Source organism: Aquarana catesbeiana, linkage group LG03 (assembly GCF_042186555.1).
Source record: "Aquarana catesbeiana isolate 2022-GZ linkage group LG03, ASM4218655v1, whole genome shotgun sequence".
Classification (NCBI taxonomy): Eukaryota; Metazoa; Chordata; class Amphibia; order Anura; family Ranidae; genus Aquarana; species Aquarana catesbeiana.
In genome coordinates, this window is record NC_133326.1 from 43,077,663 (window position 1) to 43,093,741 (window position 16,079).

General features: G+C 43.2%; 1 protein-coding gene across 2 annotated transcripts in view; it reads right to left on the reverse strand.

Moving 5' to 3' along the window:
- MFGE8 (milk fat globule EGF and factor V/VIII domain containing) overlaps window positions 1-15,306 on the reverse strand; it is a 117,833-nt gene extending 102,527 nt beyond the window's left edge. For both annotated transcript variants that reach the window (XM_073618444.1, XM_073618443.1), the window contains exon 1: window positions 15,074-15,306. In XM_073618444.1, the coding sequence (XP_073474545.1) occupies window positions 15,074-15,134 (61 nt within the window). In that variant the 5' untranslated portion in view covers window positions 15,135-15,306. The remainder of the gene's footprint in view (window positions 1-15,073) is intronic.
- Between the last annotated feature and the right edge of the window lie 773 nt (window positions 15,307-16,079).

Below are 16,079 nucleotides of genomic sequence, written 5' to 3' on the forward strand. Positions count from 1 at the left end.
GGTCCAGCAATGTCCTCACCCGGGCCAGTTTTTCACCAGTCCTTGGGTACTTGGCGCCGGCATGTTTAGTGTGGGAAGAAGACGGCTGTGACACTTTGCGACTTCACAGCCAGCTTTCCACTGCACATGCTCAGGCCAAGCTGCTCTTTTCAAATGGTCCTGCAGCCTTCTGGGACCTGTGCTTAAAGTGGCAAAAAGGCATGGGGGGGGGGGGGTAGGGTGGAGACAGAAAAGCGGAACTTCCCTTTTGGGTGAAGTTAAAGTGATATTAAAGGCAAAGAAAATAACAATCATGTTATACTCACCTGCTCTTTGCAGTAGTTTTGCACAGAGCAGCCCCGATCCGCCTCTTCTTGGGTCCCCCGCCGGCGCTCCTGGTCACTCTCTCCTGAGTGCCCTCAGAGCAAACACTTGCTAGGGGGGCACCCACACAGGCTCGCTCCTGAGCCACTGTTCTCCATGTCCATTCACACCCAGAGCATGACTCAGCCACACCCCCCTCTCTCCTTGTTGCCTCACTGTCTGTGACTGACAGCAGCGGCAGTCAATGGCTCCCGCTGCTACCTCAGCCAATGAGGAGGGAAAGTCCCCGGAGAGGGAGTCCAGGACAGGGCTCAGGTAAGTATTAGGGGGGGTGCTGCACACAGAAGGTTTTTTTACCTTCATGCGTGAAGGTAAAAAACCTTGAGCCCTTAAAACCACTTTAAAGTGGTTGTAAAGTCCAATTATTTTTTTTATCTATGCGTGAAGATAAAAAAAAACCTTCTGTGTGCAGCAGCCCCCTAATACTTACCAGAGCCCCATCTTGATCCCGCAATGTGCAAGAGAGCCTCAGCTGCGGAGGACTCTCCCTGCTCATTGGCTGAAACACAGCAGCGGGGGGGGCACCATTGGCTCCCACTGCTGTCAAAGTCAGTGACCCAATAAGGAGTGAAAGGGGCGGGGCCGACCTGCAGCTCCGTATCTGAATGGACACACCAAGCAGTGGCTCAGCTGCCCCCACAGCAAGCTGCTTGCTGTGGGGGCACTCGGCAGGAAGGAGGGGCCAGGGGTGCCGAAGAGGGACCCGAGAAGAGGAGGATCTGGGCTTTTCTGTGCAAAACCACTACACAGAGGAGGTAAGTATAATATGCAGTGCTGCGGACCTCAGCATTTACCATTTTTTAAATGGTGCTTCCCTTGTAAACGCTGCCGCAGTAATTTCACAACATTTGTCTTCCTCAGCTTCCTGCTGTAGGGTGGCCCCACCGACTTGCAGAATCCCATGGAGTCCCTCTTGGGTGCCGCTCCTGATTACACATGTACAGAAGCCCAACAAAGGAAGTGCTCCTCACTCATTAGAAAGACTGTGGTGCCTAAGGCCAGCTCTATGAGGATGGAGATAGTGATGATGAGAAACATTATCACATAAGGGGTGACCATGTGACCTTGTCAGTGTGCTCTACCCAACTGGAAATTCAGGAAGAATCAGTTGGGGGGACCTGGGGGATAACATTTCTATGGAAGAGCTTCAATACACATAACTACAGACAATGGTCAGTTGGCTGATTTTAACATGTATAAGAAAAAAAATGCCAATTTTACTTGGCCCTATAGTTAGCCTTACATGGCTCAAATTTTGGCGGATTCTTGCAGGAAATGGTTGAAATTTGAGCTGAGGGCGGGACTGTCGGCACCATCCAAAACTCAACTTTGAAAATCAAAAAAAATGAGTCTGGTAGGAAATTGTTGATAGTCAGGCAACAATTTCCTAATTTTTCCTAATCAATATCCTAATTTTTCCTAATCAATATCCAGCTGTCACATGACCCAGCTCTTTCCCAGCCTGTCTGCAGGGAAACATAATCAGGAGGAGCTTCTAGTTCTCTGCTGCTGGTCACATGTTCCAAAAAAAAAAAAAAAATTCAGCCTTTGGTATACAGAGTAAAAATAATTAATATCAATAAACACTTTTAAAAATTGTCATACAAATATATATTTGAAATCAAATAGTTACTATTTTGTGGAAATAACATGTTGATTGATTTCTGCCAGTCACAGGCTGTTATGCTCTTCCGGATTGTGGTAGAATAAGAGGGAGGTGAAGCCTCCATTAATCTACAAGTAATACCCCCCCCCGCCCCCACCCCCCCATTGTGTTTAGCTGGTTAGTGGGCATGGAGGAGGAGGGAGGAAGTGGGCTGTCATTTACCGGTGTGTATATACCCACATGTGTGACTTTATAGTCGTACTTTGTCGCAGTAAGTGGGCTTAGCACTATATTACCATATAGTGTGACCAAACCTCCGTATTTTTGAATATGTTCAGGTGTTTTTAACTAGCCTTGCAGGATAAATGTCATTTTTGTATGTGTGCGCTGTAATCTGTTTTGTACTGTTTTTGGTCTTATAGCAGCACCATCTTGAATGTAAAGCATTTTAGGGTGTGTGCCCACATCTGCAAAATCCCTAGCTGCATTGGGGACATGGACAAAAGGTGGAGACTTAGAGCAGCAGGATCAACCAGGTATATTGCAGAATACAGAACAGAATGTCATAGTGACTGAATGAGTATGAACAGCATGTAATACACCATTTACTGATCGTTTTTTATGATGTGCAGTAAGTCTCCATTCACACTTGGAATTCAACTTGAATACGACTTGGATACAGACCAATGATAACGGACAACTGTCGCACAAAGGTTGCATTGTATAACATTCAGGTATGGCTTTCATGCGGGTTGAAGTAGAACTATAGGCAATAATAAATATAGGTTATAACCCCTGTAAGGTTTATTTTTGCCATTTATGTCCCATTGCAGAGATTTCCCTTCTCTTCTCCTCCCATAGCCAAAAAGGTAGAGGGAGGAAATACCTGAACATAAAGGGAATTTTTTGGGCCCCCCTCCCCACCCAAGTCACCAGAACTAGTGTCCCCATTGGAAGATTTCCCCTATATTACTTTTCTGGGAACAACACAAAATGTGGGATTTTCTTTTACTTTCACTTTCAATGATAATGGTAACCAGGACAAATAGAGGGTGAATCTTCTTAATGGGGACACAGACAGCAATAAAACCTGACAGGTGTTCTAATCCTTCTCCACTCTATCCAAAACTAAAATAAAAGTTTTGCCTTTAGTTAGAGCTGCACGATTCTGGCTAAAATGAGAATCACAATTTTTTTTGCTTAGAAGATAATGACGATTCTCTCACGATTCTCGCGGCGTAACATCTTTCACATTAAAACAAAAAAAAAAATTGGGCTAACTTTACGGTTTCGTGTTTTTTGCTTTTTTTTTGTTTTTATTCATTGAAGTGTATTTTTTCCCACCAAAAAATTGCATTTGAAAGAGCGCTGGGCAAATGCAGTGTGACATAAAATATTGCAGCAATTGCCATTTTATTCCCTAGGGTCTCTGCTATATATATATATATATATATATATATATATATATATATATATATATATATATATATATATATATATATATATATAATGTGTGGGTTCCAAGTAATTTTCTAGCAAAAAATATTGATTTTAACTTAAGAAAGAAGTGTCAGAAAAAGATTTAGACTTTAAGTGGTTAAACTTTCTGCATTTACAGGTTGTTGAAAACTTGGCAGACTGCCCTATTTATTTACACAGAAGTTCTATCCCTTTGATCTAAGAAGGAAGCTTAGTTACAATGTTTCAAGTTAAAGTCTTGGCAGGCTGCCTGGATGCTTTCATTTGACAGTTGAGTGGGCAGATAGTAGTCTCTCCACTTGTTATATGAAAGAATCGGCAAACTCTGCAGGAGAGATCGTCAGAGGGGGTGAATCGAGATCACGATTTTTTAACGATTAAATTGTGCAGCTCTACCTTTAGTTATACTTTAGCATTGAAGTCTATGGCCCTCGAGTTGCATGAAAGTCGGACCATAAAGTAGTGAATGAACTACTTTGAAGTTGCTGCAACTGTAAGTGATGCATATATGAATGGTTATTATTGGAAAACCTGGGTTGTCCTAAGTTGCATGACAAGTCGCACAGTGTGAACGGAGCCTTAGTTGTACTGTGGCAAGTTGGCTCCGCTGCACGAATTTCCGTCATTGTACGTCTGGCGTGTACATGGCGATCTGTGGGCATGCCCATTCGCTAGCAGGGGAGCCAACCAGCGGGTCTGGCGAACTCGATGTCCACCGGCCACCCACAATCGCTCCAGAGAGAGGCAGAATGGGGATCTGTCAAGGTAAACAAACAGATCCTCATTCTGGCAGGGGAGTAGAGTGAGATCTGCTGTTCCTAGCGATGATGAACAGCGATCTCTCTCCTCCTCCAGTCAGCCCGGCCCCCATACAGTTAGAAACACCTCCCTAGGGAAAACTTAACCCCTTCCCTGCCAGTGGCATTTATACAGTAATCAGTGGCTATTTTTAGCTCTGATTGCTGTGTAAAGATCAATGGTCCCAAAAAAAAGAAAAAAAAAAAAAAAAAAGTGTCGGATCTTTTAGCCGCAGTCCCGCTAAATATCCCAGTTCACCGCCATTACTAGTAAAAATAAAATAACAAAATGCCATAAATCTATACCCTATTTTGTAGACGCGATAACTTTTGCGCAAATCAATCAATAAATGCTTATTGCCATTTTCTTGCCAAAAATATGTAGAAGAATACATATTGGCCTAAACTGAGAAAGAAATTTGTTTTTTTACATTTTTTTTTTTGGCTAAGTATTAGAGCAAAAAGTTACAAATATTTTTTTTTCTTTTCAAATCTGTCGCTCTTATTATTTATAATATATATATATATATATATATATATATATATATATATATATATATATATATATATATATATACACACATTTTTTTATTTCAGTTACTTATATAGCGCCGTCAATTTACGCAGCGCTTTACATATACATTGTACATTCACATCAGTCCCTACCCTCAAGGAGCTTACAATCTAAGGTCCCTAACTCACATTCATACATACTAGGGACAATTTAGACAGGATCCAATTAACCTACCAGCACGTCTTTGGAGTGTGGGAGGAAACCGGAGTACCCGAGGCAAACTCACGCAGGCACAGGGACAACATGCAAACTCCAGGCAGGTAGTGTCGTGGTTGGGATTCGAACCAGCGACCCTTCTTACTGCTAGGCGAAAGTGTTATCCACTACACCACTGTGCTGCCCAAATTATATTATATATATATATATATATATATATATATATATATATATATATATATATATATATATATATATATATATATATATATATATATATATATATATATATATATAAAAAACTTTTTTTTTTTTTTTAGTAGAGACCCTAGAGAATAAAATGGCGGTTGTTGCAATATTTTATGTCACACTGTATTTGTGCAAAAAACTAACCAGTAAAGTTAACCCAATTTTTTTGTATAATGTGAAAGATTTTACGCCGCGAGAATTGTGATCTTTTTATGCTAAGCAAAAAAAATCGTAATTGTCATTTTGGCCAGAATCCTGCAGCTCTACTGGGTATATGTATGTAAGGGTTTACATCCACTTTAATGTTATCATCAAGACAAAAGAACTGGCAAACAATAAAGAAATAACAGATCTGTAAATAGATTGCTTAACTGAATTACAGAAGATAACCCTAATAATACTGGAAGTCTAGACAAGATTATCTTCCCTAAGAAGATTTGGTGTCCACAGATCCGCAATAGGACAGAATAGTTACTATATATAAATCAGCACGCTGCAGAACAATGTGAGACTGTGAAGAATAACAAGACACTAGATCGGTGCCAGCTGGTGTTTTATCCACACTCCCCCAGCTGGTGTTTTATCCACACTCCCCCAGCTGGTGTTTTATCCACACTCCCCCAGCTGGTGTTTTATCCACACTCCCCCAGCTGGTGTTTTATCCACACTCCCCCAGCTGGTGTTTTATCGTTTCCTAACTGGATAGGATTAGAAGGTCTCTAGATCCATCACATATCTCTGTATGACTAGGCACAATATTAGGCCTGCCTGTGTCTGCTATGATCTCATTCTCTTATGAACAACGCCCAGTACAAGTCCGGGAGGTCAGACAACAAGCTTGAACTGAAACTCCCATTCCCACCTGTGAAAACTCCCATCGTGCTTAGAAATAAATCTTCACTCCCTTCACAGTCACATGCATGACTTCACCTTGTCTGTACTCCTCTCTAGTCTGCTGAGAATTCTGACACTATTATTATTATTATTATAGTCGATGTTAACAATTATACAAAAAAACAAAACAAAAAAAAAAAAACAACAAACAATTTGAATAAACAGAATCTTAGAAATGGAAGGTGTGGCTGACTCACCAGCCTGGAAAACAAAGTGTCACAATCCACATTTTTTTTTCCTGGTTTAAAGGGAAAGGAGCAATAAAAATGCAAGAACAACGTTTACGTTTATTCCATTTGGATTGCCTTGTTGTGTTATGAAGCAGAGCGGATATGAAAGGTCATATAGAAGGAATGTATCCACAGCCAACAGATTCCAGTTATTAAAATTCTAGGAATAGTAAAAGCTCTGGTATAAAATTAACCACTTCAGCTCCGTCTCGTGTCCTGATTGCATAGATTGATGGCAGCGCAGCAATTGGCTCCCACTGCTGTCAATCAAATCCAATGATGGGGGGGCGGAGCCGAGTCCTACCGTCTGTGTCAACAGACGCAGCAGCAGGAGTCGGGAGAGGGCCCGCCCGGGTGTCCCGAAGGAGAGCGCTTCTCCGACGGGGCATTCGAGAAGAGGGAGGAGCTACCAGAGCCGCAGAGGGACCTGAGAAGAGAAGGATCGGGGCCACTCTGTGCAAAAGCAACTGCACAGTGGAGGTAAGTATGACGCGTTTGTTTTTTTTTGTTTTTTAAAGGAACCTTTACAAGCCCTTTTAAAGCGGTTGTAAACCGCAGATTTATTTTTTGGTACCTGCAAGGTAATGTCATAATGCGCTCTCATCTTCACCCATCTCACTTCCAGGTCCGTGGACTCTGACTCTGCGACTATCCAGAACCATGTGACGTCACTCCCGAGCACATGCGCAGGAGCCGCCGTTCACGGCACAGGGCTCCAAACTTACAGCCCGGATGGCTGCTGCTTCAGAGCGCATGCACTTATGATGTCACTGGCTGCGTATACAGTAAATATCTCCTAAACGGCGCACATTTAGGAGATATTTACACTACCTACAGGTAAATATTACAGAGAAAGTAATAAGAAAAATTAAAACTAAATAAAAAAAAATTTTAAGATTATAAAGCGCCCCCTGTCCCCACGTGCTTGCACGCAGAATCAAACACGGCCCATTACGTCAGCAGCTTGGCTGCCTCCTCCTTCCCCCCACCGCCACGCCAGTAGGAGAACGCAGTGGTACCTCGCGCATGAGCTGTAGGGACCCAGCATGAAGCCGTAATGCTTTACTACTGGGTACCCTTACCCGCATTGACAGCGGCAGCACCCAACAGCTGATGGAAACATCAGCTGCGGTGCCGACATCGCTGGACTCCAGGACAGGTAAATGTCCTATTATTAAAAGCCAGCAGCTGCAGTATGTGTAGCTGCTGGCTTTTAATTTTTGCAGGGGTGGGCGGACCTCCACCCAAGTATGTGTGCGCAACTTTAAAGCGTGACATGTTAGGTAGCCGTTTACTCGGTGTAACATCATCTTTCACATTTTACAAAATAAAAAATTGGGAATTGGGGTAAATATTGCATTTTTTTTTTCTTTTAATTCATGAAAGTGTTTTTTTTTTCCAAAAATTCCCAGAATTGGCTTGGGGGGTAAGTGGTTAAACTTAAAAAAAATCTGGAAAAAATGCTGGATAGAAAAAAAAAAAAAAATGTTGGTAATACCTTTTTGTAGTAGCGTTTAGGAGGGCTAGCATTTTATTGGCATTTTTACAGTTCCTTTAAAAAAATACATTTTGAAAACCGCTAGTGTGCATGGAGCCTAAGTCTTTTGTTCTTCAAAAGACCAAGCTGTCCTGCAGATGAAGCAGTTAGAGGGTTTAGACAAAACAATTTAACCACTGACAGGGGTGCTTACAACGATAAATTTTTATGTAAAACCTTTATCCCAAAAAAAAAAAAAAAAAAAATATATGTTGTCGTAATTGCTTAAAAAGTTGTTAGCTGGAGTTTGGCTTCAATTTGTTAGTGTATCTAAATCTACTAATACATCTAACAATACCCACCCCCCCCAGACTGACAATGCGGCTGTCCAAAGATTTCTCTGTTAGTCCTTCATCCTTTGGACACAGATCGAGGTAAAGGGCCAATCGCAGTTAATCACACGTAAACAAACTTGCCAGTTATCAGCGTTCCTTTCCTCAATGTGTGAGGAAAGGAGAGCCGATTAGCAGCAATGCTGACAGGACACATTTACACTGATTATCAGTGCCGCCTCACCAGTGCCGCCTCATCAGTGCCGCCTCATCAGTGCCCATCAGTGGAGAAGAAAAATGACTTATCTGCAAAATTTTATAACAGAAACAGGTTATATAAAAAAATAAATATATAAACAAAAAAAAAAACACTTAAAAACAAAAAACAAAACAAAAAAAAAAAAAAAAAAAACAAAAAAAAAAAAAAAAAAAGCTTTTGTAAAAGCTTATCAGCGGAGCCTCACCAGGGCCCCATCAGCGGAGCCTCCCAGGTGCACATCAGTGAAGAAGAAAAATTACTTATCTGTAAAATTCTATAACAAAAAACTAAGCAAAACGTTTTGTTCCCAAAATTTTTATTTTTTAAATTTTTTTTTTTATATTGTTTAGCAAAAAAAAAAAAGGATGATAAAAAATCTTTTATGGGTACAGTTCTGCATGACCACCCAATCGTCATTCAAAGTACAACAGCACGGAAAGCTGAAAATTGGCAGGAGGTGAAAGTGCCCAGTACTGAAGTGGTTAATACCACTTAAAAAAAAAAGTCTTATTTCTGTAATCTCTGTTGATATCTAGGGTAACATTACTCAGCACTGCTCTCTCTCACAGGTGGCCATATAGAGACCCACGCATGCATTTTCTATAGTGTTCTCATACACATCAGAACACTGAAACCGAGCAATGTCATGCTGCAGGTGGGGGTGGGGTGGAGGTGGGATCTTTGGTTAGGGGAGGACATCAGATGAGAACTTTAATAGTTAAAGGAGTACACCACATCTCCCAAATCTGTGACAGACGGAGTCATGTAACTCGGCCAACCGCCTGACTCCTTAAATAGCCTCAGCTGTGACAAAGAAGAGCTGGTCACACACCCTGCCATGCTGTCTGAACCCGTCTGCAGAAATTCACATTCATTGAACTAGAACAGCTATTTTCTGTAAGGACTATTATCTTTATTATCTTTAACAACGAGGGACAATGAGAACCGAAAACAACAACTTACGGGAATGTCATTGTCTGGTATAACTCGGAAACATACTGAAATACTGAAATATACTGTAAATGGGCTCAATTCACTGTTAGTTAGAACTCAGGATATCTGCCATAATAATTGTTATTTTCAGCCGTATGACTCTTGTTTTCAACTCTCATTTGTGGAAAATAACAGTAATTAAGGAAAAATAATCATTATGGTGTAATGAATCGAGCCAGTCCCTGTTACACTTTACACTGAAGTTAAGAAATAAATGAAAGTGAGAACTGTACAAATAGTTTACTTTCTCTTCTAGTCCTTAAAGCGATTGTTATTTAAAAAAAAAAAAAAAAAAAAAAAAAAATTTAACCCTTACAAACATATACTTACCTCCACTGTGCAGCTGGTTTTGCACAGAGTGGCCCTGAACCTGCTCTTCTGGGGTCCCCCAGCGGCTCTCGGGGCTCCTCCCCACATCAGATAACCCCTTCGGGGTAGTGCTTCCCCGAGGGGGTTAACTTGCAGGCGCGCTCCCGAGTCCAGCATTTGCGTCCATAGCCGCCGAATGCATGACTAGGCCCCGCCCCCCCCGCATGATTGGATTTGATTGACAGCAGCGGGAGCCAATGGCTGCTATCAATCTATCCAATCAGGAGCGGAGAACCCCGGGCAGAGAAAGAGCGCGTCCCCGTCAGGTCAAGTTCCAGGGTTCAGGTCAGTAAAAACGGGGGGGCTGGTCACTGCCAGGTGTTTTTTTTTACCTTAATGAATTAAAAAAAAACACGACCCCTTTAACCACTTGTCTTCCAAAAGGTGTCCCCCCCCCCCGACCAGGGCATTTTTTTTGCACACATAAAAGTGGTTGGTATTTGATCACCACTGGATAGATAGATAGATAGATAGATAGATAGATAGATAGATAGATAGATAGATAGATAGATAGATAGATAGATAGATAGATAGATAGATAGATAGATAGATAGATAGATAGATAGATAGATAGATAGATAGATAGATAGATAGATAGATAGATAGATAGAACACACACATACCATATATTTTGAAAAAAAAAAATTATAAAAGAATTATAATAATAATTTATTTCTGCTGCAAAACACATGCAATAAAAAAAAAAAAAATCTTTATAAATTTAGGCCAAAATGTATTCTGCTACATATCTTTGTTAAGAAAACAAAATCCCAATAAGTATAATATTGGTTTGTGTGAAAGCTATAGTGTCTACAAATGATGGGATATATGCAGCTATACTGTAATGGCAGTGAACGGCGACTTATAGTGGGACTGTGATAATGTGGCGAACAATCTGACACTGATACCAGCTAAGAGGGTTACGAAGGCCGGCCATACTCGGTTTAATTCAGCAGAAGCCAGCTGAGATTCAAAGCGTTTAGGCTGCTTTCACAGACCACCAACTGCAGACGTGGCTGCGTTGGTGGTAAAGCGCCTCTTGGTTTATCGATGCTTTACTGTCGTTTTAGCGGCGCTTTTCGCCTGCTAGCTGAGCACTTTTAACCCCCACTGGCAGCCGAAGAAAGGGTTAAAACCGCCCTTGTTGCAACATTTCCTAAAGGCTTTTCAGGTGCTTCGGAAGCGCTCCCCATTCGTTCCAATGGGCAGGGCGATGTAGGATCCTTGTATACACCGCCCAGAAGATGCCGCTTGCAGGACTTTTTTACCCGTCCCGCAAGTGCACCGCACCAGTATGAAAAGCACTCAGGGCTCTCACATTGGGGAGGCAGAAGAGACAGTTTTAAGGCGCTTTACAGGCGCTATTTTTAGCACTAAAATGCCTTTAAACTGCCTCCGTGTGAAAGGGGTCTAATGGGCAGGCTGAGTGTTCCAAGTGCAGAGTAAACAACCAGCCTGCCAGATTATCTTGCGATTATCGCTAGCAGCCACTAGCGATCAAGGTTTGGGTGCTGCAGAAACAACCAGCTGGATACTGGTTCAAGTCACAACGTAGAGATTGGCCAGCACACCAAGGATCGGCACAAGGTGGCGTCCAAACGGGTAGTTTATTGCATGATCACAACACAAGAACGGTGCAACGTTTCGGAGTCACGCAGGACCCCTTCGTCAGGCATGTGACTCCGAAATGTTGCACCTTTCTTGCACCTTTCTTGTGTAGTGATCATGCAATAAACTACCCGTTTGGACGCCACCTTGTGCCGATCCTTAGTGTGCTGGCAAATATCTACGTAATTTCAAACCATGAACACCATGTATGGCCAGCCTGACATCACTAGTGACACCAATACAGTGATAATACTGTACTAATGACACTGTACTAATGACACTGGAAAGGAAGAGAAAAATGAATATCTGCTGAATATCTGAGAATCATCAGCACATCTCTTGATTGAAAATCGCATACCAAAGAACCAAGATATGTGGATTTTTAGATGTTTCTATTAACATTTTTATATATCTATTTTTTTTAAATATTATGTGTTTTGGCGCCTTAAAAATCCAATAACTTGGTTCTTTGTTATGTAAACTGAAAAAGGAAGGAGGTTAACTGTGTGTCTAATAATGTGCGATGTGTGCTGATTTTTTTCCTTTCTGACCTGGCTGTTTTTTCTCCCTGCGTTTCAGTTCCCGGTACACAGAGTTCTGTGGGTTTGTAAACACAGAACTGTGTGTATGACTGGACACAGCCAATCAGCTGATTTCAGGCAAAATCATTGGCTGAAATCTGTTGCCACACTCATGCTGTGTCCAATCACATGCGTGCGTCCCGAGGAAAGGCTTGATGTACATGTATGTGATTGTGCCTGTATCTGCCGTCCGCTTGCAGTATATCTAGGTGGTTAAAGAGAATCTTCAGTAAAAAAAAAAAAAAAAAAACCCACACATAAATAGTCAGCAGCTACAAATACTAGATAGCGTATGGGAGGGTTATAGCCCCTGTCGTTTTTTTTTTTTTTTTGCCATGTGTGTTGCACTGCAGAGATTTCCCTTCACTTCCTGTCCCATAGCCAAAACAGGAAGTGAGGGGAAATCCCTGCAAAGCGAGGTTGTCACCAGAACTATTGTCCTCATTAGGAGATTTCCCCCTCTATTGCTCTTCTGAAGGCAACCCAAAACTATATATTTTTCTAACTGTCGATGATAACAGTAAACATGACAAATAGAGAGGGTAAATCAGGGGCAGAGACAGCAATAAAACCTGACAGGGGTTCTAATCCCTCTCCACTCTATCCAAAACTGAAAACGTTTTGCCTTTAGTTCTACTTTACAAGCAATAAAAATCTAAATCCTGAACTTACTTTAGAACGATATTCGAATGTTCTGAAAATTTCTGCATGAATTTTCATTTGAAATTCCACCAATATATACTCAGATTTAATGGATGAAACAAAAAAACTAGCAACTGACAGGGTGACCACACCACATCCCTAATCATTGAATACAGACACCAAAGGAGGAGAGGACAATGGGGGGCTTCTCAGGTTCTACTGATAAGAATACATCATGTAAACACAGATACTTATCTGCAGAACCTGGAGAGCCCCATTGTCCTCCTCTAGTAATCCTCAATGTCCCTGAATCCTTTGAAATAAGATCAGATAAAAAGCCAGGTAATGGGCAACAGAATTAAAACACAGGTAATGACCACCCTTCTTTAAACTCGCTATACCACCTCCTCCCCAGGACAGAAATCAGCTATTTCATCCTAAGAAAAGCAACATTTGTATTGGTGTATTGATTGAATAAACGCCAAATATTCCTTATGAGTTTGATCTTTCAACTTGACATTTGCAAGACCCTCTCTGAATATACTGAATTTCCAGGATGGATCACTTTTTATTTGCAAAATTTGCCAGCATTTTCCAGTTGTAGATCATCAGTCTATATACATAATATGCAATACAGAGACAAGAGAGTAGAAGATGAAGAACACTGAGAATTACATTGTATTCAATTATTAGATAACGACACAATACTGTACAGTGTACCTCTATATCTACCAGCATGGCTAGCAGGAACCTTACCCACAGTATCCTGTCCCTTAATGTCTCATCAGAGCCATTGTCAACCATCCCTCAATGTCCTACCTGAGCCATTGCATCCTGTCCCTCAATGTCCATCATCTCCTGAACCTCAATGTCCTAGCAGGTCCATCATCTCCTGTCTCTCATAGCAGGTCCATCGTCTCCTGTCCCTCAATGTCCTAGCAGATACATCGCCTCTTGTCCTTCAATGTCCTACCAGATCCATGGTCTCCTGTCCCGCAATATCCTACCAGGTCCATCGTCTCCTGTCCCTCAATGTCCTACCAGGTCCATCATCTCCTGTCCCTCAATGTCCTACCAGGTCCATGGTCTCCTGTCCCTCAATATCCTACCAGGTCCATCGTCTCCTCTCCCTCAATGTCCTACCAGGTCCATCATCTCCTGTCCCTCAATATCCTACCAGGTCCATCGTCTCCTCTCCCTCAATGTCCTACCAGGTCCATCGTCTCCTGTCCCTCAATGTCCTACCAGGTCCATCGTCTCCTGTCCCTCAATGTCCTACCAGGTCCATCGTCTCCTGTCCCTCAATGTCCTACCAGGTCCATCGTCTCCTGTCCCTCAATGTCCTACCAGGTCCATCGTCTCCTGTCCCTCAATGTCCTACCAGGTCCATCGTCTCCTGTCCCTCAAAGTCCTACCAGGTCCATCGTCTCCTGTCCCTCAATGTCCTACCAGGTCCATCGTCTCCTGTCCCTCAATGTCCTACCAGGTCCATCATCTCCTGTCCCTCATAGCAGGTCCATCGCCTCCTGTCCCTCAATGTCCTACCAGGTCCATCGTCTCCTGTCCCTCAATGTCCTACCAGGTCCATCGTCTCCTGTCCCTCAATGTCCTACCAGGTCCATCGTCTCCTGTCCCTCAATGTCCTACCAGGTCCATCGTCTCCTGTCCCTCAATGTCCTACCAGGTCCATCGTCTCCTGTCCCTCAATGTCCTACCAGGTCCATCGTCTCCTGTCCCTCAATGTCCTACCAGGTCCATCATCTCCTGTCCCTCATAGCAGGTCCATCGTCTCCTGTCCCTCAATGTCCTAGCAGGTCCATCGTCTCCTGTCCCTCAATGTCCTACCAGGTCCATCGTCTCCTGTCCCTCAATGTCCTACCAGGTCCATCGTCTCCTGTCCCTCAATGTCCTACCAGGTCCATCGTCTCCTGTCCCTCAATATCCTACCAGGTCCATCGTCTCCTGTCCCTCAATGTCCTACCGGGTCCATCGTCTCCTGTCCCTCAATGTCCTACCGGGTCCATCGTCTCCTGTCCCTCAATGTCCTACCGGGTCCATCGTCTCCTGTCCCTCAATGTCCTACCAGGTCCATCGTCTCCTGTCCCTCAATGTCCTACCAGGTCCATCGTCTCCTGTCCCTCAATGTCCTACCGGGTCCATCGTCTCCTGTCCCTCAATGTCCTACCGGGTCCATCGTCTCCTGTCCCTCAATGTCCTACCAGGTCCATCGTCTCCTGTCCCTCAATGTCCTACCAGACCCATCTTCTCCTGTCCCTCACAGCAGGTCCATCTTCTCCTGTCCCTCAATGTCCCAATGAAGACACTTGTCACCTGTTGCTCAAAGTCCCTCCAGAACCTTTAAAGTCCCACCAGGAGCCCTGTATTCACTCCACCCCCCCCCCCCAGTCCCTGTCAGAGTCGGTGACAGTCCCGGAGAAGTCCCACCATCCAGTCCCGCACTCACCCTGAGCCCCCAGTACCAGGCAGACAGTGAGGAAAGCGGTGAGAAGTGTGGCCCCCGGCATGTCGCAGGCTGTGGCCCCTGGCTCTCCGGAGAAGGGTTCTCGCTGTTCCGGGCAGTCCTCACACCAGACACAGATTGCAGTTTGCGGGCACGTGACGGCCGAGCTCCGCCAATCAGCGCCGGTTGTGAGGCAGAGACACCGGTTCGGGTCTGGATGCGGAGAGGTGGGAGGGGCCGGGGAGCGGAGAGGGGCGGGGCCGGCGGGCGGGATTGTTGTGTCTGCAGACAGCGGAGTGACAGACAACGTGCGCCGATCCCGACAAATAGAGATTTTCTTCTATGGGTCATATTTCATCAACTCTGCGTTTTTTTGTTTTTGTTTTTAACCGAAAAAGATATTAAAAAAACAATATTTTTTACTTTCTGCTATAAAACATCCAATTAAAAAAAAAAAAAAGTAATTTCTTCATCAATTTAGGTCATGTTTTCTGCTACATAATCGCAATAATGGTATATTGATTGGTTTATGGGAACATTATAGTGTCTACAAACTATGGGATATATCATTGAATTTTTTTTTTTTTTTATATACTAGTTACAGCGATCAGCGATTATAGCGAGACGGTGATAGTATAGCGGCAATTCTGACACATTGGGGGTTATTTACTAAAGGCAAATCCACTTTGCACTACAAGTGCACTTAGAAGTGCAGTCGCTGTAGATCCGAGGGGGACATGCAAGGAAAATAAAATAGAGCATTTTAGCTTCTGCATGATTGGATGATAAAGTCAGCAGAGCTTCCCCTCATTTCGGGTCTGCCCCTAAGATCTGCAGCGACTGCATTTCCCAGTGCACTTGTAGTGCAAAGTGGATGGATTTGCCTTTAGTAAATAAACCCCTAAGGCTCGGTTCACACTGCAGCGATGCGGGAACCCTGCAAATCCACTACGGGTTCCCACTTCGCATCATGTCCCCCTGCGGCAGTTCACACTGCTCTATGTGAACT